Source organism: Sphaeramia orbicularis, chromosome 9 (genome assembly GCF_902148855.1).
Source record: "Sphaeramia orbicularis chromosome 9, fSphaOr1.1, whole genome shotgun sequence".
In the NCBI taxonomy this organism is placed as follows: domain Eukaryota; kingdom Metazoa; phylum Chordata; class Actinopteri; order Kurtiformes; family Apogonidae; genus Sphaeramia; species Sphaeramia orbicularis.
Genome location: NC_043965.1, coordinates 508,232 through 531,304, shown reverse-complemented (window position 1 = coordinate 531,304; position 23,073 = coordinate 508,232). Strand labels below are relative to the sequence as shown.

Here is a 23,073-nt window from a genome sequence, read left to right as displayed (position 1 = left end):
ATGGGAGCAAAAACAAAAGTGGTGTGTTTATATTTTTGTTCAGTGTACATAACCACTAAAACTACACAATAAACCTAAAACTACACAACAACCACTAAAACTACACAACCCCCTAAACTCTAGTTCATTAATATCTGCAGGTTTTCCACCATCGTTAAGGCTCCATAAATGAACCTTTGGTTCCTTTGGTTCTCCAGTGGAACCACAGAGGACGTTCATAGACAGGTAAAGGAGAATGAAGTAAAGGAGGGTGGGGGTGGGGGTGGGGGTGTGTCTTCATCTCCTTACCGTGGCGTCCCCGGAGGCCCTACGACGTTTGAGGTCGGAGGTCGAAGTGATGGACCTAAAAGAGGTTTTCAGTTTGGGCTCGGGCTCTGCTCTACCACTTTTCCTATCCTAAAATAGATGATACGATAGGTGCACACACACATTAACAGACGCAGGAAGCACCGCCCACCTGCACGCCTCTGCACGCGCTCACATCACCTGCACGCCTCTGCACGCGCTCACATCACCTGCACACCTGCACACGCTCACATCATGTACACACGTGCACTCAGTGCAGTACAACACACAATGTAGATGGTCGGAGGACCAGAGTACACACAGGATACAGTATGAGTACACAATCAGGTAGTACAAGTACTGCCAAGTACAGCATAAACACACACACACACATATATATTTATATACATATATATATATATATATATATATATATATATATATATATATATATATATATATATATATATATACACACACCTACAGGGTGGGGAAGCAAAATGTACACTGAACATTTAGTTGTTTTTTCTCAGCAGACACTACGTCAGTTGTTTTGAACCCAAACATATACTGATGTCATAATCATACCTAACACTATTATCCATACCTTTTCACAAACTTTTGCCCATATGAGTAATCAGGAAAGCAACGTCAAAGAGTGTGTGATTTGCTGAATGCACTCGTCACACCAAAGGAGATTTCAAAAATAGTTGGAGTGTCCATAAAGACTGTTTATAATGGAAAGAAGAGAATGACTATGAGCAAAACTATTACCAGAAAGTCTGGAAGATACTATTAAAGAAGAATGGGAGAAGTTGTCACCCCAATATTTGAGGAACACTTGCGCAAGTTTCAGGAAGCGTGTGAAGGCAGTTATTGAGAAAGAAGGAGGACACATAGAATAAAACATTTTCTATTATGGACATTTTCTTGTGGCAAATAAATTCTCATGACTTTCAATAAACTAATTGGTCATACACTGTCTTTCAATCCCTGCCTCAAAATATTGTACATTTTGCTTCCCCACCCTGTATATTTTACACTACCGGTCAAAAGTTTTAGACACCCCCAATTTTCTAGTTTTGTCTTGAAATTCATGCAGTTTTAGTCCAATGAACCGCTGAAATGGTACAACCCTGTTTCCTGTTTCAGTTGGTAACCTAGTTCTTGTTCACCTTTTTGTATAATTCTGAAATGTACATTATTTTTCAGTTTTGTTTAACCTTCCCTTTTTTTTTTTTTTTTTTTGTTTACCTCTGGCAGTTCACCACTTACCTTTGTACCATTTCAGCTGTTCATTGGACTGGAACTGCTTGAATTTCAATACAAAACTGGAAAATTGGGGTGTTCTAAAACTTTTGGCCGGTAATGTATATATATATATATATATATATTAGGTGTATTTGTAGGTGCATGTTAGGTGTGTTCAGGTGTATTTTTAGGTGTATTTCTAGGTGTGTTCAGGTGTATTTTTAGGTGTATTTCTAGGTGTGTTCTGGTGTATTTTAGGTGTATTTCTAGGTGTGTTCAGGTGCATTTTTAGGTGTATTTCTAGGTGTGTTCTGGTGCATTTTTAGGTGTATTTCTAGGTGTGTTCTGGTGCATTTTTAGGTGTATTTCTAGGTGTGTTCTGGTGCATTTTTAGGTGTATTTCTAGGTGTGTTCAGGTGCATTTTAGGTGTATTTCTAGGTGTGTTCTGGTGCATTTTTAGGTGTATTTCTAGGTGTGTTCAGGTGCATTTTTAAGTGTATTTCTAGGTGTGTTCAGGTGTATTTTAGGTGTATTTCTAGGTGTGTTCTGGTGTATTTTAGGTGTATTTCTAGGTGCGTTCAGGTGTATTTTAGGTGTATTTCTAGGTGTGTTCTGGTGTATTTTTAGGTGTATTTCTAGGTGTGTTCTGGTGTATTTTAGGTGTATTTCTAGGTGTGTTCTGGTGTATTTTAGGTGTATTTCTAGGTGTGTTCTGGTGTATTTTAGGTGTATTTCTAGGTGTGTTCTGGTGTATTTTTAGGTGTATTTCTAGGTGTGTTCAGGTGTATTTTAGGTGTATTTCTAGGTGTGTTCTGGTGCATTTTTAGGTGTATTTCTAGGTGTGTTCTGGTGTATTTTAGGTGTATTTCTAGGTGTGTTCTGGTGTATTTTAGGTGTATTTCTAGGTGTGTTCTGGTGTATTTTAGGTGTATTTCTAGGTGTGTTCTGGTGTATTTTAGGTGTATTTCTAGGTGTGTTCAGGTGTATTTTAGGTGTATTTCTAGGTGTGTTCTGGTGCATTTTTAGGTGTATTTCTAGGTGTGTTCTGGTGCATTTTTAGGTGTATTGCTAGGTGTGTTCAGGTGTATTTTTAGGTGTATTTCTAGGTGTGTTCTGGTGTATTTTTAGGTGTATTTCTAGGTGTGTTCAGGTGTATTTTAGGTGTATTTCTAGGTGTGTTCTGGTGTATTTCTAGGTGTGTTCTGGTGTATTTTTAGGTGTATTTCTAGGTGTGTTCAGGTGTATTTTAGGTGTATTTCTAGGTGTGTTCTGGTGTATTTTAGGTGTATTTCTAGGTGTGTTCTGGTGTATTTTTAGGTGTATTTCTAGGTGTGTTCTGGTGTATTTAGGTGTATTTCTAGGTGTGTTCTGGTGTATTTTAGGTGTATTTCTAGGTGTGTTCTGGTGTATTTTAGGTGTATTTCTAGGTGTGTTCTGGTGTATTTTAGGTGTATTTCTAGGTGTGTTCTGGTGTATTTTAGGTGCCTTTCTAGGTGTGTTGTGCTTCAGATGAGGTGATGTTTCAGTAAAACAGAAGAACTTCCCTCCATTTTACTGCTTTGTTCATCGACCACAAACACACAGAGCAGGTAAACATGAGGACAAGCACAGGGTCAAAGCAAGGGAAACATCCTGGGGGGGGCGGGGGGGGGGGTCGTTTAAAAGGAGGGGGGGGGGGGACAAAGATGGCAGATGAGCTTGAATGAAGCGGTGGAGACGTTACAGATCATTATACCAACGCTGCGCTGTTATAATGCCATCTTTCCTGCTGGGGGGGGGCTTGGCATTGAGTTCCATTATGTACATCAGAGAAACACATCACCAGTTTGACCTTTGACCTGTCACAGAGGGCAGGGCTGGGTATGACACCAGCCTCAGCTGCTGATTGGACAAAACACTGATGACATCATCAAGGTACACAATAATACAAGTGTTATACTACACCCGGCCACATCCGATTGGCCGACACCTCCTCTGTGTCACTAGGAGGTCAATGATGTAGTAGAGGGCATCACCAGCAAGGCATCATGGGAGTTGTGTTTGTTGTCAGATTAGTACTGTTATGGTGGTTTTCTACGGCGGAGGTCACGTTTTAACACAGTCATTTTACCTCTACCTTTTTTTATCTGTTACTTTTTTCCATGTGTTTCTGGGGAACATTAGCAAATAAACACATTTATACAAAGATTCAATTGATATCAGAGCAAAAAAAAAAAAAAAAACCTAAAAAAAAAGAGGCAAGTTCGTCCAGATGCTAAATGAGAAGGAGAATATAAAAAAATTAATCTGAATTTGAACATCGTTACGGACATTTAATACAGTGCATGACAGTCAGCTGAATACACATCAGCCCCTTTTCCACCAACTTACCTGGAACTTTTATTTCCAGGACTTTATTTACCTGGTAAAACTGAACCTGGTCACCTGTGGTTTGTTTGATGACGCTATAAACACGCCAGGATGGAGGACGTGAACGGAAAAGATTCAACTGAAGGGGACAGTGTGTTCCATCAATCAGTGTTCTTCAGCATAGCCCCGCCCCCAAGAATTCCAGGAATCTGAAAAGAGCCAGGTCGCATTAATCCAACCTTTACGTCATTGAAATGCGACAAACGTCCCAGTTGTTGGTCAGAGCGGAGGAAAACCATATTTCCTTCTGTAAACACTGTGTGTCTGCGTGGTCTGGTATTCCATCAGGATCTCTTCAGTGCATGTGGATCACTTTAGAACCTCTTTAGTTCATGTGGGTCACTTCAAGGTCACATTCAGTTCAGACTCAAAACTGATAGAAGTCACATTTAATGTGGAATATGAACCAACACACACACACAAAAAATCAGATTTCACCCAAAAATCCAAAGTGTGCGTTCAGACCTGCTGCGAACAGAGTCTTGGTTTTCATTTTCTCTGTGGCAGGAGAAAATTCTCAGTGAAAAACAGATGTGATGCATTCAGGGATACGTTGTGGAGGTGAACGCTGTCAGTCTGTCTGTTCATGCTAATCCACCTTCGCTAACGCCTCCACCTTTGATGTGCTAATCATCCACGCCACTGCTCCGCTAGCTGTTAGCCTTTAGCAGACGCCGTTTGAAGTGCTAATCCAGGCGGCGAGGAAGATGATTATCAATGCGTTTTTGTCACAGATGTCAAACATCTGCTGCTTTTATTCTGGGAAACACAGCAGCTCTGTTTAAGATGAGGAACCAGGACGAGAAAATACCAGAAAAAACCTGGAATTCATCCTGTGGTTCAAGAACGTCAAACTCACTTTAGTTCAGGTTCCACATTCAGCACAATTTGGCCTCAAATAAAACAATAACCTAGAAAAATGACAACTCCAATTTTTTCCTCTTTGTTTAAATGAAAACAAATTACATTAAATTATGAACATATTTTTACATTTGGGGATTTTTATGAAACTGGATTTACTTTAGTATCTGTAACTTTTCCATCTTTTTAGACCAAATAATCAAAGGTAAATGTCGACAGATTTACCCCAGGATGGACCTAATGATGACCTCAGAGAAATGAGCCATCCCATAATTAATTAATTCTTAATCAAATATTGGGCCCATAAATAGGACCCAAATATGGACATTAACTCTCCCTAGGTGTCAGTGCATTAGATGTGTAAACATGTGTAAATGCTCTTCCACAGACTCTAAATACAGACACTGTGTTCAATGTGTGGATCCTAATGGTTTTTCTAATCCACACATGTGGGTTTGGCATCAGTCTGAGTCTCATTCCAGGTTTGGTGTGGAACCCATCGTGTCCACTGGTGTTACATGTGGAACCCATCGTGTCCACTGGTGTTACATGTGGAACCCATCATGTCCACTGGTGTTACATGTGGAACCCATCGTGACCACGGGTGTTACATGTGGAACCCATCGTGTCCACTGGTGTTAGATACGGAACCCATCATGTTCACTGGTGTTACATGTGGAACCCATCGTGTCCACTGGTGTTACATGTGGAACCCATCGTGTCCACTGGTGTTAGATACGGAACCCATCGTGTTCACTGGTGTTACATGTGGAACCCGTCGTGTCCACTGGTGTTACATGTGGAACCCATCGTGTCCACTGGTGTTACATGTAGAACCCGTCGTGTCCACTAGTGTTACATGTGGAACCCGTTGTGTCCACTGGTGTTAGATAAAGAACCCATTGTGTCCACTGGTGTTACATACGGAACCCATCGTGTCCACTGGTGTTACATGTGGAAACCATCGTGTCCACTGGTGTTAGATACGGAACCCATCGTGTCCACTGGTGTTATATGTGGAACCCGTCGTGTCCACTGGTGTTACATGTGGAACCCATCATGTCCACTAATGTTACATGTGGAACCCATTGTGTCCACTGGTGTTAGATACGGAACCCATCGTGTCCACTGGTGTTACATGTGGAACCCATTGTGTCCACTGGTGTTAGATACGGAACCCATCATGTCCACTGGTGTTATATGTGGAACCCGTTGTGTCCACTGGTGTTACATGTGGAACCCATCGTGTCCACTAGTGTTACATGTGGAACCCATCGTGTCCACTAGTGTTACATGTGGAACCCGTAGTGTCCACTGGTGTTACATGTGGAACCCATCGTGTCCACTAGTGTTACATGTGGAACCCGTCGTGTCCACTGGTGTTACATGCGGAAACCATCGTGTGCACTGGTGTTAGATAAGGAACCCATCGTGTCCACTGGTGTTACATGAGGAACCCATCGTGTCCACTGGTGTTACATGTGGAACCCGTCGTGTCCACTAGTGTTACATATGGAACTCGTCGTGTCCACTAGTGTTACATGTGGAACCTGTGGTGTCCACTGGTGTTACATATATGGAAGGAGTGTCCACAGATGGTCTAGACCTGGAGCAGAGGGAGTGTCCACAGATGGTCTAGACCTGCAGAAGGAGTGTCCACAGATGGTCTAGACCTGCAGAAGGAGTGTCCACAGATGGTCTAGACCTGCAGAAGGAGTGTCCACAGATGGTCTAGACCTGGAGCAGAAGGAGTGTCCATAGATGGTCTAGACCCGCAGAAGGAGTGTCCACAGATGGTCTAGACCTGCAGAAGGAGTGTCCACAGATGGTCTAGACCTGGAGCAGAAGGAGTGTCCACAGATGGTCTAGACCTGCAGAAGGAGTGTCCACAGATGGTCTAGACCTGCAGAAGGAGTGTCCACAGATGGTCTAGACCTGGAGCAGAAGGAGTGTCCACAGATGGTCTAGACCTGGAGCAGAAGGAGTGTCCACAGATGGTCTAGACCTGCAGAAGGAGTGTCCACAGATGGTCTAGAGCTGGAGCAGAAGGAGTGTCCACAGATGGTCTAGACCTGGAGCAGAAGGAGTGTCCACAGATGGTCTAGACCTGGAGCAGAAGGAGTGTCCACAGATGGTCTAGACCTGGAGCAGAAGGAGTGTCCACAGATGGTCTAGACCTGCAGGAGACGCTCCAGCTCATGTTCAGCCTTGGCCTACAACTGGGGACAGTGTCCACCATAAGGGGGACATCCGGCATCGGTCCAGTTCCATAAAAGAACTGGTCCAGTGAGTCCAGACCGGTGGCCCTCCTCCACCTCCTCAGGACTCTACAGTGTGTCCATCAGAGGAGGCCCTGATGAACTTCCTGCATGGAGTCCACTCACACCTGGATCAGGGAAGTGGGACAGTTAGGATCCTTCTTCTGGACTTCAATAGGATCCAAAACCTTATGCTTCAGGACAAACTGATCAGGTACCAAAGTACCAGACAGAAGTACCAAAGAACCAGAGTAAAGTACCAGACAGAAGTACCAAAGAACCAGACTAAAGTACCAGATAGAAGTACCAAAGAACCAGACTAAAGTACCAGATAGAAGTACCAAAGAACCAGACTAAAGTACCAGACAGAAGTACCAAAGGACCAGACTAAAGTACCAGACAGAAGTACCAGAGAACCCAACCAAAGTACCAGACAGAAGTACCAAAGAACCAGACTAAAGTACCAGACAGAAGTACCAAAGAACCAGACTAAAGTACCAGACAGAAGTACCAGAGAACCCAACCAAAGTACCAAAGTACCAGAAAGAAGTACCAAAGTACCAGAAAGAAGTACCAAAGTACCAGAACAAAGTACCACAGTACCAGACCAAAGTACCAGAAAGAAGTACCGCAGTACCACAGTACCAGTGTGTACTGGAGGACCTGACCACTGCTCTGATAACCATCCAGACCAACACTGAGACCAACAGGCTGATGACTGTAGGCATCCAAGAGGTGTGTGTGTGTGTGTTTACTTGTGTTTATTTGTGTTTTTGTGTGTTTGTTTATGTGTGTGTGTGTTTATTTGTGTGTGTTTTGTGTGTTTATTTGTGTGTTTCTGTTAATTTGTGTGATTGTGTTTATTTGTATTATACTTTTCTTTTTTTCTTTTGTTCAGACAAGGTGTAGTTTTTAGATGTTGCCTGCTGTTGTGTTTATTTGTGTGTGTTTGTTTATTTGTGTTTATGTGTGTGTATTTGTGTGTTTATTTATGTGTGTTTGTTTATATGTGTTTATGTGTGTGTTCGTGTGTGTGTGTGTGTGTGCGTGTGTGTGTGTGTGCGTGTGTGTGTGTGTGCGTGTGTGTGTGTTCCTGGTGGACTCCATGTCCCACTGACAGCAGGTCCATTAAACTTGGATGTTAACACAGGGGTGAGTTTGTGTGTTTGTTTGTGTGTTTATGTGTTTCAGTGTGTGTGTGTGTGTTTCAGTATGTGTGTGTGTGTGTTCCTGGTGCTCCATGAATCTTTGATGTGAACACAGGGCTGAGTGTGTGAGCGCTGGTTCTGCTGCAGATCTGTGTCGACTCCTACATCTGTAATGTTCTTCTGTTACATGGATGAGTCAGCTCATGCTTTATTGACGATCTGAGGAGGGTTCTACGAGCTGAGGTGGGTTCTTTGGGTCTGGGGAGGGTTCTACAGGCTGAGGTGGGTTCTACGGTCTAAGGTGGGTTCTATGGGGCTGAAGTGGGTTCTATGGGGCTGAGGTGGGTTCTACGGTCTAAGGTGGGTTCTACAGGCTGAGGTGGGTTCTATGGTCTAAGGTGGGTTCTATGGGGCTGAAGTGGGTTCTATGGGGCTGAGGTGGGTTCTACGGGGCTGAGGTGGGTTCTATGGTCTAAGGTGGGTTCTACAGGCTGAGGTGGGTTCTACAGTCTAAGGTGGGTTCTATGGGGCTGAAGTGGGTTCTATGGGGCTGAGGTGGGTTCTACAGTCTAAGGTGGGTTCTACAGGCTGAGGTGGGTTCTACAGTCTAAGGTGGGTTCTACAGGCTGAGGTGGGTTCTACAGTCTAAGGTGGGTTCTACAGGCTGAGGTGGGTTCTACGGTCTAAGGTGGGTTCTACAGGCTGAGGTGGGTTCTACAGTCTAAGGTGGGTTTTACAGGCTGAGGTGGGTTCTACAGTCTAAGGTGGGTTTTACAGGCTGAGGTGGGTTCTACAGTCTAAGGTGGGTTCTATGGGGCTGAGGTGGGTTCTACAGGCTAAGGTGGGTTATACAGGCTGAGGTGGGTTCTATAGGGCTGAGGTGGGTTCTACGGTCTAAGGTGGGTTCTACAGGCTGAGGTGGGTTCTACAGTCTAAGGTGGGTTCTATGGGGCTAAGGTGGGTTCTACAGTCTAAGGTGGGTTCTACAGGCTGAGGTGGGTTCTACAGTCTAAGGCGGGTTCTACGAGCTGAGGTGGGTTCTACAGTCTAAGGTGGGTTCTATGGGGCTGAGGTGGGTTCTATGGTCTAAGGTGGGTTCTACAGGCTGAGGTGGGTTCTACAGTCTGAGGTGGGTTCCACAGGCTGAGGTGGGTTCTACAGTCTAAGGTGGGTTCTACGGTCTAAGGTGGGTTCTATGGGGCTGAAGTGGGTTCTATGGGGCTGAGGTGGGTTCTATGGGGCTGAGGTGGGTTCTACAGTCTAAGGTGGGTTCTACAGTCTAAGGTGGGTTCTACGGTCTAAGGTGGGTTCTATGGGGCTGAGGTGGGTTCTACAGTCTAAGGTGGGTTCTACAGGCTGAGGTGGGTTCTACGGTCTAGTGCCCGGCCTGTTCTACTTGGTGGATGTGCTGTTTCCTTCACACTGCCCTGGACTTAATCAGATGTAAATGTCTTCATTGAACTTTAACGAGGCTGCAGTTGAATTAATGATGAGGCTTGTGTGTAAAGCACACACTCCTCAGTCTGTCTGTAAATTATGAACAGATCTGAGTGGAATTATGGGAAAAGAAGCTCCACGACGGAACATGACACATGTATGTACATCTGATCATCAGCCACCGACAGCCCATAATATGCACAGAGCACTACTTATGTCACAATACTTTTATGCAGTTTGGCTCGAACTTTTTTTTTTTTTAACATTTTGTTTTTTTCATAACTTTGAGCCATAAACAAAAATACCAAATATTCAGTAACTGTCACATTTTTAAACCTTTAAATGACGTCTTTGTGACGGAAACAAAACCATCATGTTTTGCCACACCAAATACTGAGCCTATTAGCCCCGCCCACCAAATACTGAACCTATTAGCCCCGCCCACCAAATACTGACCCTATTAGCCCCGCCCACCAAATACTGAGCCCATTAGCCCCGCCCACCAAACACTGAGCCTACTAGCCCCGCCCACCAAATACTAAGCCTACTAGCCCCACCCACCAAATACTGAGCCTATTAGCCCCGTCCACCAAATACTGAGCCTATTAGCCCCGCCCACCAAATACTGAACCTATTAGCCCCGCCCACCAAATACTGAACCTATTAGCCCCGCCCACCAAATACTGACCCTATTAGCCCCGCCCACCAAATACTGAGCCCATTAGCCCCGCCCACCAAACACTGAGCCTACTAGCCCCGCCCACCAAATACTAAGCCTACTAGCCCCACCCACCAAATACTGAGCCTATTAGCCCCGTCCACCAAATACTGAGCCTATTAACCCCGCCCACCATCAGCATATTAGCATTAATCGTCCGCTCCAACTGAAGTGAAAGTTGATGCTTCGCTTGTTACATTGGAAACTCTGTTGAGGCTTACCATTTATGAATTCAGATTTTTTATTTTACTAATGTGAATTTATTTTCAAAATATTACAACTTTAATCTCATAAAATGTCTGACATTATTTTTGTTAAATTAAGAGTTTTTTTTCAACTACGACTTTATTCTCGTAAAATTATGGGTTTTATTTCGATATTTTACAACTTTATTCTCGTAGCGACAGGTGTTTTTATTTTCGTATGTGGCGGTAATACACTGTTGTAACATATAAACTGTATTATTCACACCAACACTGGTTCATGTTATTATTATTTTTGGTTCTAGGTCAAATGTTAAATGTTAAATGTATCAGTGTGTATTTTGAACTCACTTGGTGGAAGAGTGTTACTGTAGGAATTTAACACTGTTTATTATGGGATGGATTTAGTGGATGAAAATAATAAAATAATCTGAGCTTTAATAACAGGAAGTGGAAAGTGTGTTTAATATATTTACCTGGACACCAGAGGGTTAAAGTGTGTTTAATATACTCACCTGGACAGCAGAGGGTTAAAGTGTGTTTAATATACTCACCTGGACAGCAGAGGGTTAAAGTGTGTTTAATATACTCACCTGGACAGCAGAGGGTTAAAGTGTGTTTAATATACTCACCTGGACAGCAGAGGGTTAAAGTGTGTTTAATATACTCACCTGGACAGCAGAGGGTTAAAGTGTGTTTAATATACTCACCTGGACAGCAGAGGGTTAAAGTGTGTTTAATATACTCACCTGGACAGCAGAGGGTTAAAGTGTGTTTAAAAGAACATTAACCTGCTGTCTGTTTCATTGAATTATTTCAGTCATTTGTTTCATTGACTTTGTTCTATTTATGTGATCAATGTTGTTTTTTGTGTGAAACCTCATTGAAGGACAGAACGTCCTGGTTCTGCTGGTATTTTTAACCTGTGTGGTATCAGTGTGTGTTCTGCGGATGGACCAACATCAGCATCCTGACGTTCTCCTGTTTCTCGGTTCCATTCTTCTGCCTCAGTGGAAAAACACACGCACACACACACACGTCTGTAAACGTCTGACAAACAAACTCCTTCCTCATCGTCGACTCTTTACGCGACTTGAGGCCGAGTTGGACACAGAAACAAACACACCCTGAAAAGGGAACATTCACATGGACTCGACATGAGCACAGTGCACCCTGGGAAATAAAAGAAAAACAACAGAACATGGAGCAGCAGCTGAGCAGAAAGTAGAGCTGAGAGGTTAAATGAAACCCAGAGGCAGAAACAGGCCAGTAGAACACAGTAGAACCGCAATAGATCCAAAATAGAACACAGTAGAACTGCAGTGGAACCAGAATAGAACACAGTGGAACCGCAGCAGAACTGTAGTAGAACACAGTGGAACCACAGTAGAACACAGTGGAATTGCAATAGAACACATTAGAACTGCAGTGGAACCACAATAGAACACAGTGGAACCGCAGCAGAACTGCAGTAGAACACAGTGGAACACAGTAGAACACAGTGGAACCGCAGCAGAACTGCATTAGAACACAGTGGAACCGCAGTAGAACACAGTGGAACACAGTGGAACCGCAGCAGAACTGCAGTAAAACACAGTGGAACACAGTAGAACACAGTGGAACCACAATACAACACAGCAGAACACAGTGGAACACAGTGGAATTGTGGCAGAACCACAATAGAACACAGTGGAATACAATAGAACACAGTAGAACAGAGTGGATACACAGTAGAACCGCAGTGGAACCACCATAGAACACATTGGAACACAGTAGAACAGACTGGAACACAGTGGAACACAGTAGAACATAAAAGAACACAGTGGAACTGCAATAGAACACAACAGAACTGCAGTAGAACTGCAGTAGAACACAGTACAACACAATGGAACACAGAAGATCACAGTTGAACCGCAGTGGAACTGCAATAGAACACAGGAGAACTGCAGTAGACCACAGTGGAACACAATAGAACACAGTAAAACCACAGTAGAACACAGTGGAACCACAGTAGAACGCAGTACAACTGCAATAGAACACAGCAGAACCACAGTAAAACACAGTAGAACTGCAGTAGAAGGCAGTAGAACCACAGTAGAATACAGTGGAACCGCAGTAGAACACAGTAAAGTACCTGCAGGTTCTTCCTCCAGACATTGACGGCGGCAAAGGCGAGCTGCATCTGTTTCCTGCGAGCGTCTTTGTGTCGTTTGTAGGCGATCTCAATGAAGATGAGGAAGATCCCAGCGACGATGCCGCCAGCGACGAGCATGAATACACCTGGAAACGTACAAACAGGAAGTGAACAGGAGTAGAAAAGTAGAAACAGGAAGTGAACAGGAGTGGAAAAGTAGAAACAGGAAGTGAACAGGAGTGGAAAAGTAGAAACAGGAAGTGAACAGGAGTGGAAAAGTAGAAACAGGAAGTGAACAGGAGTGGAAAAGTAGAAACAGGAAATGAACAGGTCTGGAGAACAGGAGGGGAACTCAGACAACGCAGACACACGTCAGTAGAACAAGTCATGTGTAGTCTCATGACGGTGGAGTGAGTGAACAGACTCAAAAACAGAATTATAAATTATATTATCTTCCTCTCCGTGTCAAACCAAATTCCTGAACAACCATGCTGATTGGTTGGTTAGCAGGTCAGTGCACGGACATCCTCTGCAAATGACATTTACGAAGACAGATGATCTTAAGGAATGAGCCTAATGGATTTGGTGTTTACAACTAGTCGACTTTGTCCTCTCAACATCTGTCTTTATCATGTTGCTTATCCAGAGGTGAAGATGAACCCAGAAGAAGAAATAGACTGAATGACAAAAATCCCTATATGTGCCATGTTAATAATGTATTACATTATGTGTTAATGTTGATTAACTCAGCACGTTAACTCTTTTATGCATGTAATACTTAAGCCATTTGCCTGACCTGTGGTTTCACATATGTGTGTCCTGATCATGTTCACGGTGAATTATGTGAAAGTAAGAGTATCACTGCTTATAGCATGTCTGAATAATCATGCTATTATTTTACTGATGCTTAAGTGAGGTTACAGGTGACGTATAAAGTTTAAGTGATCTTATTTAAGGATCTTATTTAAGGATGCAAAGTTTTCTTACAAGGCTGCCCACAGTCCTCTCCCCCTCTGTCTTCCCAAGAGGGAAGAGAAATGTGATACTGAGATATGCAAACGACTCGTTAACTATTCACGAGGAGGCGGTTTCCCGCCGAAAACAGACAAAGAAGGCAACGCCCCAAGGCATCGATGACTCATCAATATGCACGAGGAAGGCGTGCCGGGTTGGTTTTTGGACAGAACTATAAAAGTAAATGAAACCAACTTTTCAACAGAGTCTTCTCCAGAGTCTTTCCCATCTCCCAGGCTCTCACAGAGCAGAGCAGAGCTTTCTCCAAGGAGTCTTGACCATCTCCTTGGCTCTCAGAGCTTTTCCATCTTCTAAGCTCTCCAAAGAGCTTTACCATCTTCGCTGTTCTCCACTTCTCCTGGCGAGCTTTCCAGAACCAGCCGCCAGAGCCAGCTGTGAACCTCCTTCAGCCAGCAGAACTTCAGACCTTCAGGCCTCCAGCGCAAGCACGTCGCTTCACAGCCTGTTCCTGCTTCGAACTACATCAGAAGACTTCATCCATTCTCCGTCAAGGCCTCTCCAGCCTGCATCCTTCAGAAGGCCTCTAACTTGTAAGAAAACTTGCTCCTGATTTATCCGAGTTGGTGTTATTCCAATTTAAGTAGGTTTACCTCAACGTAACCTCACTAACGTTAGAATATCTTGAATATAGCTATCTGCCAACTTAATCTACGTATTCTCCTGTCCATAATCTCTTGCTCCTTTTGTTGTATTTGTCTCTTGTCTTCATATTATTTGTGTGTCTTAGTTTAGTTAATAAATTATTTATATGCGTATAAATCCATTGCCTCAGTTGTGCTTTGTGTACTAATTTTTCACACTCGGGTTCTTCTGTGCAGTCCACGAACTATCACCTTTGCAAGACTTCTAAATTATTGTTTTGGGTTGATTTAAGTTTAAGCTTAGTTATAAATCTATAATTAAATTAATCAATAAATCAACACTCAATTAATAAATAATTTGGTATCCTATTCTTGCTACACATGGAAATGAAATAAAACTACAATAAACAATAAAACAGAACCTGGAACTACGCAGAACGCCCACCTCTTAACGGTTTATCAAGAACAATGAAGTGTCTTTGGACAAAAGGACTCTTGAATAAATAAATGTCTCATTTAGCCTAAATAAGCCAAAGCTTTACGTCCTAAAACTGGAAAAACTGCGACTAAACTACTGTTACATTCATCAAACTCAAGTCCATCAGCTCAGTGTGTCATGGTTGCCATGGTTTCCATGGTTCTCACCGGCCATGTTCTCGAAGGTGAGCGTGGCGGGGGCGTTGCTCCTCGAGTCACACTCCTGATATCGCACCCACGTCTTGTCCAGGTCCTCCATGAAGCCATTTTCATGAGAACTGTGAGGAAACAACCAAAGAAAGTGTATTAGCAGATGGAATGGGCGGAGTCAGGTTCAGGACGGGGCGTGGGGGATCGTGTCTGGGGGACCGGGTCTAGGGGACTGGGTCTGGGGGACCGGTGTGGACTTGTGTACCTCAGAATGGCCAGTGACACGTTCTGTTTCCACGGACTGTCCTTCCTCATTCCGATCCCGAATCCCGATCGGAAGAACAGCTCCCCCGTCGTCACCAGGTCGCATTTCTGTGACGCTTCGAACTCCAGCACGGCGCTGTCCCAGATGAAGGCGTGGAGTTTACTGCAGAAGAAGAAGAAGGAGGAGGAAACAGGTGAGTGTGGGTGCAGGGGCGGGGTCAGCGCTGCTGGGCGTGGCGTGGGCGGGGCCTACTTGTCTCTGACAGCCTGGATGGCCTCGGCGGCGCTCTCGTAGTTGTGCTTCTCCATGTGTCGGTACATGGTACTCAGCTCCACCTGCCGGCGGAAGTAGATATCCACCGAACTCTGCTTCACCGTGGCGTAGATGAACTTATCAGACGGGTTACGCAGCTGAAAGCACAGAAGAAGAAGAAGAAGAAGAAAAAGACGGTAAACAGAAGAAGAAGAAGAAAAAGACAGTAAACAGAAGAAGAAGAAGAGGACGGTAAACAGGAGACCGCCGGGGTCACAGGCCTGGTGCATTCTGGGACGGAATCGGTACAGTCATCATCAAATCTGGGATTATTCATGTTCAGGACCGGGACCAGGACCAGGACCAGGACCTGAACCAGGACTAAGACTAGGACTAAGACTAGGACCTGAACCAGGACCAGGACTAAGACTAGGACCTGAACCAGGACCAGAACCAGGACTAAGACTAGGACAAAGAAGAGGACCTGAACCAGGACCAGGACTAAGACTAGGACCCGAACCAGGACCGGGACCAGGACTAAGACTAGGATCCGAACCAGGACCAGGACTAAGACAAGGACTAAGAAGAGGACCTGAACCAGGACCAGGACTAAGACTAGGACCCAAACCAGGACTAAGACTAGGACTAAGACCAGAACCAGGACCGGGACCAAGACTAAGACTAGGACCCGAACCAGGACCGGGACCAGGACTAAGACTAGGACCCAAACCAGGACCGGGACCAGAACTAAGGGTGTATTCACACCAGGAAAGTCCGATAGTTCACTTGCTTTGGTCCGGACCAAATTTTTTTTTTTTTTTTAAATTTGGTGCGGTTCGTATTCACACTGTACATTTTTGTAAGTGGACCAAAATCTGTAAACAAAACCATGTGTGCTGAGGTCGTTCATTCATTGGACAGAAATGAGCAGTGTCCATTAAAGCGCTCAGTCCAAAGTGAAAGGACAGAATCATGGAAATGTTGCTGCTGTTTTTGTTATCGTCATAGTGGTTTTTACAGATGCAGACGTCTGCACAAGTGTTTGAGCAGCAAGAGCGTTTGATGCAACGTCAGGTTTACAGTATTGTAGAATTCATTTCTCAACTAGAAGCACTCAGAGAGCGCAGACCTCTGCCAAGGCTGATCAGTGCCCCCCCCCCCCCGTGGGCCCCCCACCCCCGATCACCACCAAAATTTAATCATTTCTTCCTTATCCCATTTCCAACAAACCCTGAAAATTTCATCCAAATCTGTCCATAACTTTTTGAGTTATGTTGCACACTAACGGACAGACAAACAAACAAACCCTGGCAAAAACATAACCTCCTTGGCGGAGGTAATGACGAAGACACAGGGCAAGACAGCTATGGAGGACAGCGCTCATGTGCACATCATGTTGTGACTGTTGGTCTGATTCACACCAGACAGAACAGGTCTGAAGTGTGAATTCTGCTGGTATATGAAAAGACTGTTCTCCAAAAGCATTAGTGCTCCGTACTGCTGACCTATGCGTATCTATCCTATATCACCGTTGAGTTTAGCCAGGGACAGAATTCCTTAACGCAGGTAAAGTTTGCTGGGGATGATGAAGTCATTTATTATTTTATTTCAAGCACAACAGACAAATCTAACCGTCATCCTAATCATTCTCTCGCTGAACAAGCTGAAAACGTCGGAGTTTTTCCGTGTCCTTTCTGTCAGCTGTGTTATATGCACATCTGCCCAGATGTCCAAAAGGCAGCGTGTCCCTTCCAAGCTCCAAGTTTGACCACGGCTCATGTTCAGCTCCGTAGCCTATCCTCACTCTGAGCGCTTCTCTGGTAAAACTCTGTTGTCCATAATGCTCGACGCACGACGGGAGCTCGTTAGGTACAAAAAACCCAACTGTGTCGGATCGGGTCCGGCCTGCTTTCACACCTCAAACGAACCGCACCAGGGTTCGTATGGAACCGCACCGAGACCACCTCTTCAACTGGGTCTCGGTTTGCTTATTTGGTCCGGAACAGAGTTCGGTGGTTTTTATTCACACCAGCCCAAAAGGTCCGAACCAAGGGAGCAAACGAACTCTGGTCCGTTTTAAACGGACCAAACAAGGCAGGTGTGAATACACCCTAAGACTAGAACCAAGACCGGGACAGGGACAGAGACCGGGACAGGGACCAGGACGAGGACTAAGACCAGAACCAGGACCAGGACTAAGACTAGAACCAGAACCGGGAGATGACCCAGAACCGAGACAGGGACTGAGACCGGGACTAAGACCAAGACTAAGACTAGGACCAGAATCAGGACTAAGACTAGGACTAGGACTAAGACCAGAACCAGGACCGGGACCAGGACTAAAACTAGGACTAAGACTAGGACCTGAACCAGGACTAAGACTAGGACTAAGACTAGGACCAGAACTGGGAGATGAACCAGAACCGGGACAGGGACTGAGACCGGGATTAAGACCAGAACAAGACCAGGGCCAGGACTAAGACTAGGACCAAGACCAGAACTAAGACTAGGACCAGAATTGGGAGATGAACCTGAACCAGGACAGGGACTAGGTCTGGGACTAAGACCAAGACCAGGGCCAGGACTATGACTAGGACTAAGACTAGAACCAAGACCAGGACCAAGACCGGGACAGGGACCTGGACAGGGACTGGGACCTGGACTGGTTTCATTAGTTTTTTGCCACAGTAGTTTTAATTCTGATTCTGAACGGGTCCAAATCTAATGGAGAACCAGAGGAGTCCCATCAGATGGTGTTGAATGGGTCCCATCACAGGTGAATCATGGGTAATCAGCTGATCCTCATCGTCATTCAAACATGGAATATGAACGACACCGTCCTCAGTGAAAAACGTCACTAAATTCACAGATTAAACCACGAGAAACCAAACACTGGGCTTCATCCCATTAGACGTCACAGATTCAACTGTTGAACTGTTGAATCAATGAAACTTTATTTCCTTCATGTTGAAAATGGGACAGATGTGGTGGTGTTCCTGTAAAATGTCTCCTCATGATCATTCATTCGCCTTCAAACATCACATGACAGAACCTGTAGATCAGGACCTGAGCCAGAATCTGAACCGCATCAGTTGGACCCTGGAGCCCCAACCCGGTTGGGTACCTGGTGACCCGGTCCCCGTCCTGGTCCAGGAGCCGAGGCGGACTCACCCTGGGGTCGTTGATGCCAGTGATGCGCTCCTCAGGCCGGTCCAGCACCAGGAAGGCGGCCAGGTTGGCGGTGTATGAAGCTACGATGATCATGGCAAAGCCCGCCCACACCATACCCAGAATCCTCGCTGAGAAACTCCTGGGAGCTCCTGCAAACACAAACACACGGCGCTAAAAGGATGGACCCGAAGCCAAGGACACCACAGACTCACCAGGACCAGGACCAGGACCGAAACCAAGACCAAGACCAGGACAGAGACCAAGACCAGTACCTTCTCCGATCCCAGAGTTCAGCAGTACTCCCCATGAGAACCACATGGCGGAGGACAGGGTGAGGGCGTCTTCTTCTTCTTCTTCGCTGTTCACTTTGAACCTTCCGAATGGGCTACGAACGACAGAGGGCAGAGTTATGGGCGGAGTTATAACAGTTTCAACTGGAAGACGACGTCCTCCAACACATTCAGCAGCTCGGATCAAGTCCATTCCCAAATGAACAAATGAACTTCATGTTGTTTTTCAGTCTTTTCTCGATCTGATTTCATTTACTAAATCCATCACTGAACCCGTTTACATGACCATAAAAATCCAATAACTGTTAATAATCAGATCGAATTTTCAATTTCAGTCCATTATCATATTTCTTAATGTCGTAGAATCTAACTTCCTGTTGCTGTCATCCACGTTCTTCCATTTTCTGTGATTTACTGGTTTTTCCACATGTTCAGATGAACCTGGAAACATGCATGAAGACAAACCCAGGGGGGTTCATCTGACTGTAATCAGATTACTGCTGTTATCTGATCAGATCAGATTAGACTGTTTACATGATCAATAATAATCAGATATTGATCAGAGGATCAGTGTAAAGGGGGTCAGGGTCATCAGGGTCCATCTGTAGACCTCCATCTGAACATACATGAATGGAAACAGATCCATGATGGGGTCTAAGATGGAGCCCTGAGGGATCCCATTATCAATGGAATCAAACATATTTATGATCAATAATAATCTGATAACTCCACAAATCACACGACGATCCAATTTTAGTGTGACGCTACACGGCCTCAATATGAATCAGGTTCACACATTTCCTGTTTGGTCAGTGAACGCAACATCACAATCAAGATTTTATCCGGTTTTTAAAAGATGTGTTTTCATTCTGTTTCTTCTTATGAGTCGGTTTTATATAATACATGCATTTACTGGCTCGTCCGTGCCTCTTAATACTTGATGTAAATGTGAGTTTTCTACTATTTAATGCAGGGCTGTCAAACTCATTTAGTTCAGGGGCCATATCCTCCCAATCTGATCTGAAGTGGGCCGCACCAGTAAATTAATAACATAATAATACAGAAATAACGCCAACTCCAAACATTTCAATGTGTTTTAGAGTGAAAAGAAGTAAAATTACATTAGGGAAACATTTACATCTATAAACTGTCCTTTTAAAAATGAATAACATGAACAACCATGAAACCATTATTCGTAGGTTTTTATGGTAGTATTTTACTGATCTGACCCACTGGAGACTAAAGTAGGGCTTTATATGACCTCTAAAGTAAAAGAATTTACTGTTTATACTTTGAGTGTAATTTTTGCATTTCACAAATTCATCCTACGGGCCGGATTGGACCCTATAGCAGGCCGGATTTGGCCCCCGGGCCGTATGTTTGACACCTGTAATTTAATGTGTTAACAACTATTACATGGTTTGATGTTTACAGATACCAGACTAATTCAGGACTAACCCGTTACAGGTCTAGTCCACATGTTAAGGCTGGATCAGAATCTGTGTCATCGGGGCTTTTTCTGTTGTAAATGTCAGGTGTGTTTACCTGAACCGGTCTAATAGGTAAAGCATCACTGCCACCACGTGGACCGACAGGCCGACCAACAGCCACAGTGTACTCTGAAACGGTTGCATGAACGAGTCCAGGGTACTTCGAGGGATTTCCTGAACACACAACCACAAAGAGGTCAACACAACCACACACAGGTCCACACAAACACACACAAACAGGTCCACACAAACACACACATACAGGTCCACACAAACACACACACAGGTCCACACAACCACACACAAATCAAAACAACCACACACAGGTCCACACAAACACATACACAGGTCCACACAAACACACACAAATCAAAACAACCACACACAGGTCCACACAAACACACACATACAGGTCCACACAACCACACACAGGTCCACACAAACACACACACAGGTCTACACAACCACACACAAATCAAAACAACCACACACAGGTCCACACAAACACACACAGGTCCACACAAACACAAACAGGTCAACAAAAACACAAACACAGGTCCACACAACCACACACAAATCAAAACAAACACACACAGGTCCACACAACCACACACAAATCAAAACAACCACACACAGGTCCACACAAACACACACAGGTCCACACAAACACACACACAGGTCCACACAACCACACACAAATCAAAACAACCACACACAGGTCCACACAAACACACACAGGTCCACACAAACACACACAGGTCAACACAACCACACACAAATCAAAACAAACACACACAGGTCCACACAAACACACACAGGTCAACATAAACACAAACACAGGTCCACACAACCACCCACAAATCAAAACAAACACACACCGGTCCACACAAACACACACAGGTCAACACAGATGTTCTTCTGCTTATGTGAATGGATAGAATGTGTGTATTGGTAAAAGCATTGCATAGCGTTACCATGGCAACAGAGACAGAACCCAGGCTTTCGAGTCTGCAGGTTCATTCATTTAAGCCTCAGTCACAAATGCTGTTACGAACGATTTATGGACCATTTGGTACGACCTTCTCAAGGCGGACTTAAAAGAATGGAGAGTTCGTGGACCGTTCCGAAGTTTGTAGCCGGAAAGATGGTTTGTGCGAGTTCTTCTACAAAACCCCTGACGAACGCCTTCAGAACAACCGAAGAACAACGTATGACGTTCATGGATCAGGAGGTCTTTCCAGAACCTCATATTCGTGTCCTTCCTCGTGTTCTCTCTGCTTTTAGCGTTCCCTTACGGCGTTCGCACAAACCAAATTATGCGTGGACATCTCTAATGCTGGGATAGGCTCCGCCCCCATGACCATCTCTAGGATAAAGCGGTTCAGAAGATTAAACTGTGGTCAGTGTGTTTAGTTTTTTTGCGCCTATGCAGAGGAAAAGGCTGAACGTGGTCATCACCCATAATTCTGGGAGTTTTTACTGAGGTTTTTGCAGAAGTGGGCGTGGCTACAGATGTCCACACTTTGGTGCTGATTGGTCACTGTTCTGGAGCATCAAACTATGTAAAGACTTTTTACGTTAATCATTAGAATGTCCGTCTTTGTCTACTGCTGTCGGACCAAAACAGACAAAACTACTTCTTCTTCTTTTCCTTCTTCTTCTTCCTCTTCTTCCTCCTCTTCCTCTTCTTCTTCCTCTTCTTCTTCCTCTTCTTCCTCCTCTTCCTCTTCTTCTTCCTCTTCTTCCTCCTCTTCCTCTTCTTCTTCCTCTTCTTCCTCCTCTTCCTCTTCTTCTTCCTCTTCTTCTTCCTCTTCCTCCTCTTCTTCTTCTTCCTCTTCTTCTTCCTCTTCCTCCTCTTCTTCTTCTCCTTCTTCCTCTTCTTCTTCTCCTCCTCCTCTTGTGGACATTATTTCCATCTCGAATGCAATGATCACAACACTGGACTTTTACTACACGGCCTCTGTTTATAAACTGATCTAAATATTCTGAAAGTGTTCGTTCTTGTACTATCGACTTCAGAGTACTGTCAGTTTCACATATGGCTGAAGTGTCTGTAGGTCCGACGTAGGAAGGATCCACAGCACCTTTACCAAGAACCTGACAGCTGTACGCTCTTCATACAACACTAAATCAGGTCATTTTCTGGCGGAGGCCTCCACTTCCTCTTGTGATTTGAACGGCAGCCGTACTGACTTAGTATGAAACTACTGCTGCCTCCACAGATGTCTACAAACTCCACATCTCATTTGAACCAGGAGATTTGTATGAAGCCATCGTTTGTAAGAAGCTTTGTGACAGAGGCTTCAAACATCCATTAAATTCATGAATAACATTGAACACAGTGTAGATTCAGTCCAGTCCAGTCAGTCTGACTGTGACAGATGAAGATGATCAAGACCTTCACACACAAACGTCCTGAATAAACAGATATGATGGATGAGTACAGACCTGCAGCTGACCTTTGACCTGCACCCACCACAGATACAACAGGTCTGCTGGGGTTCAGGTTACAGATATGTCAGAACACTACTGTTCTCTTTGCTTTAGTTTCATTAAAGGTGTGGGAGACTTTCGTGACCAGTTTTTCATCAAATCTCTCAAACCTCAGTCATATCCTCAGCAAAGTTCTAATAGTTTTACATTTTTCATTATAGTTT

At 44.5% G+C, this 23,073-nt stretch overlaps 1 protein-coding gene across 2 annotated transcripts in view; it reads right to left on the bottom strand.

Moving 5' to 3' along the window:
• The window catches only part of LOC115425753 (glutamate receptor ionotropic, NMDA 1-like), a 47,075-nt gene that overhangs the window by 6,914 nt on the left and 17,088 nt on the right, over positions 1-23,073 (bottom strand). For both annotated transcript variants that reach the window (XR_003936270.1, XM_030143495.1), the window contains exons 10-16: positions 20,472-20,590; positions 18,909-19,021; positions 18,637-18,785; positions 15,466-15,623; positions 15,214-15,375; positions 14,967-15,076; positions 12,706-12,851 (exon numbers count right to left, since the gene is read on the bottom strand). Coding sequence is in view for 1 of the 2 variants with exons in the window: in XM_030143495.1 (XP_029999355.1) it covers positions 12,706-12,851; positions 14,967-15,076; positions 15,214-15,375; positions 15,466-15,623; positions 18,637-18,785; positions 18,909-19,021; positions 20,472-20,590 (957 nt within the window). In the remaining variant the exon portion in view is untranslated. The remainder of the gene's footprint in view (positions 1-12,705; positions 12,852-14,966; positions 15,077-15,213; positions 15,376-15,465; positions 15,624-18,636; positions 18,786-18,908; positions 19,022-20,471; positions 20,591-23,073) is intronic.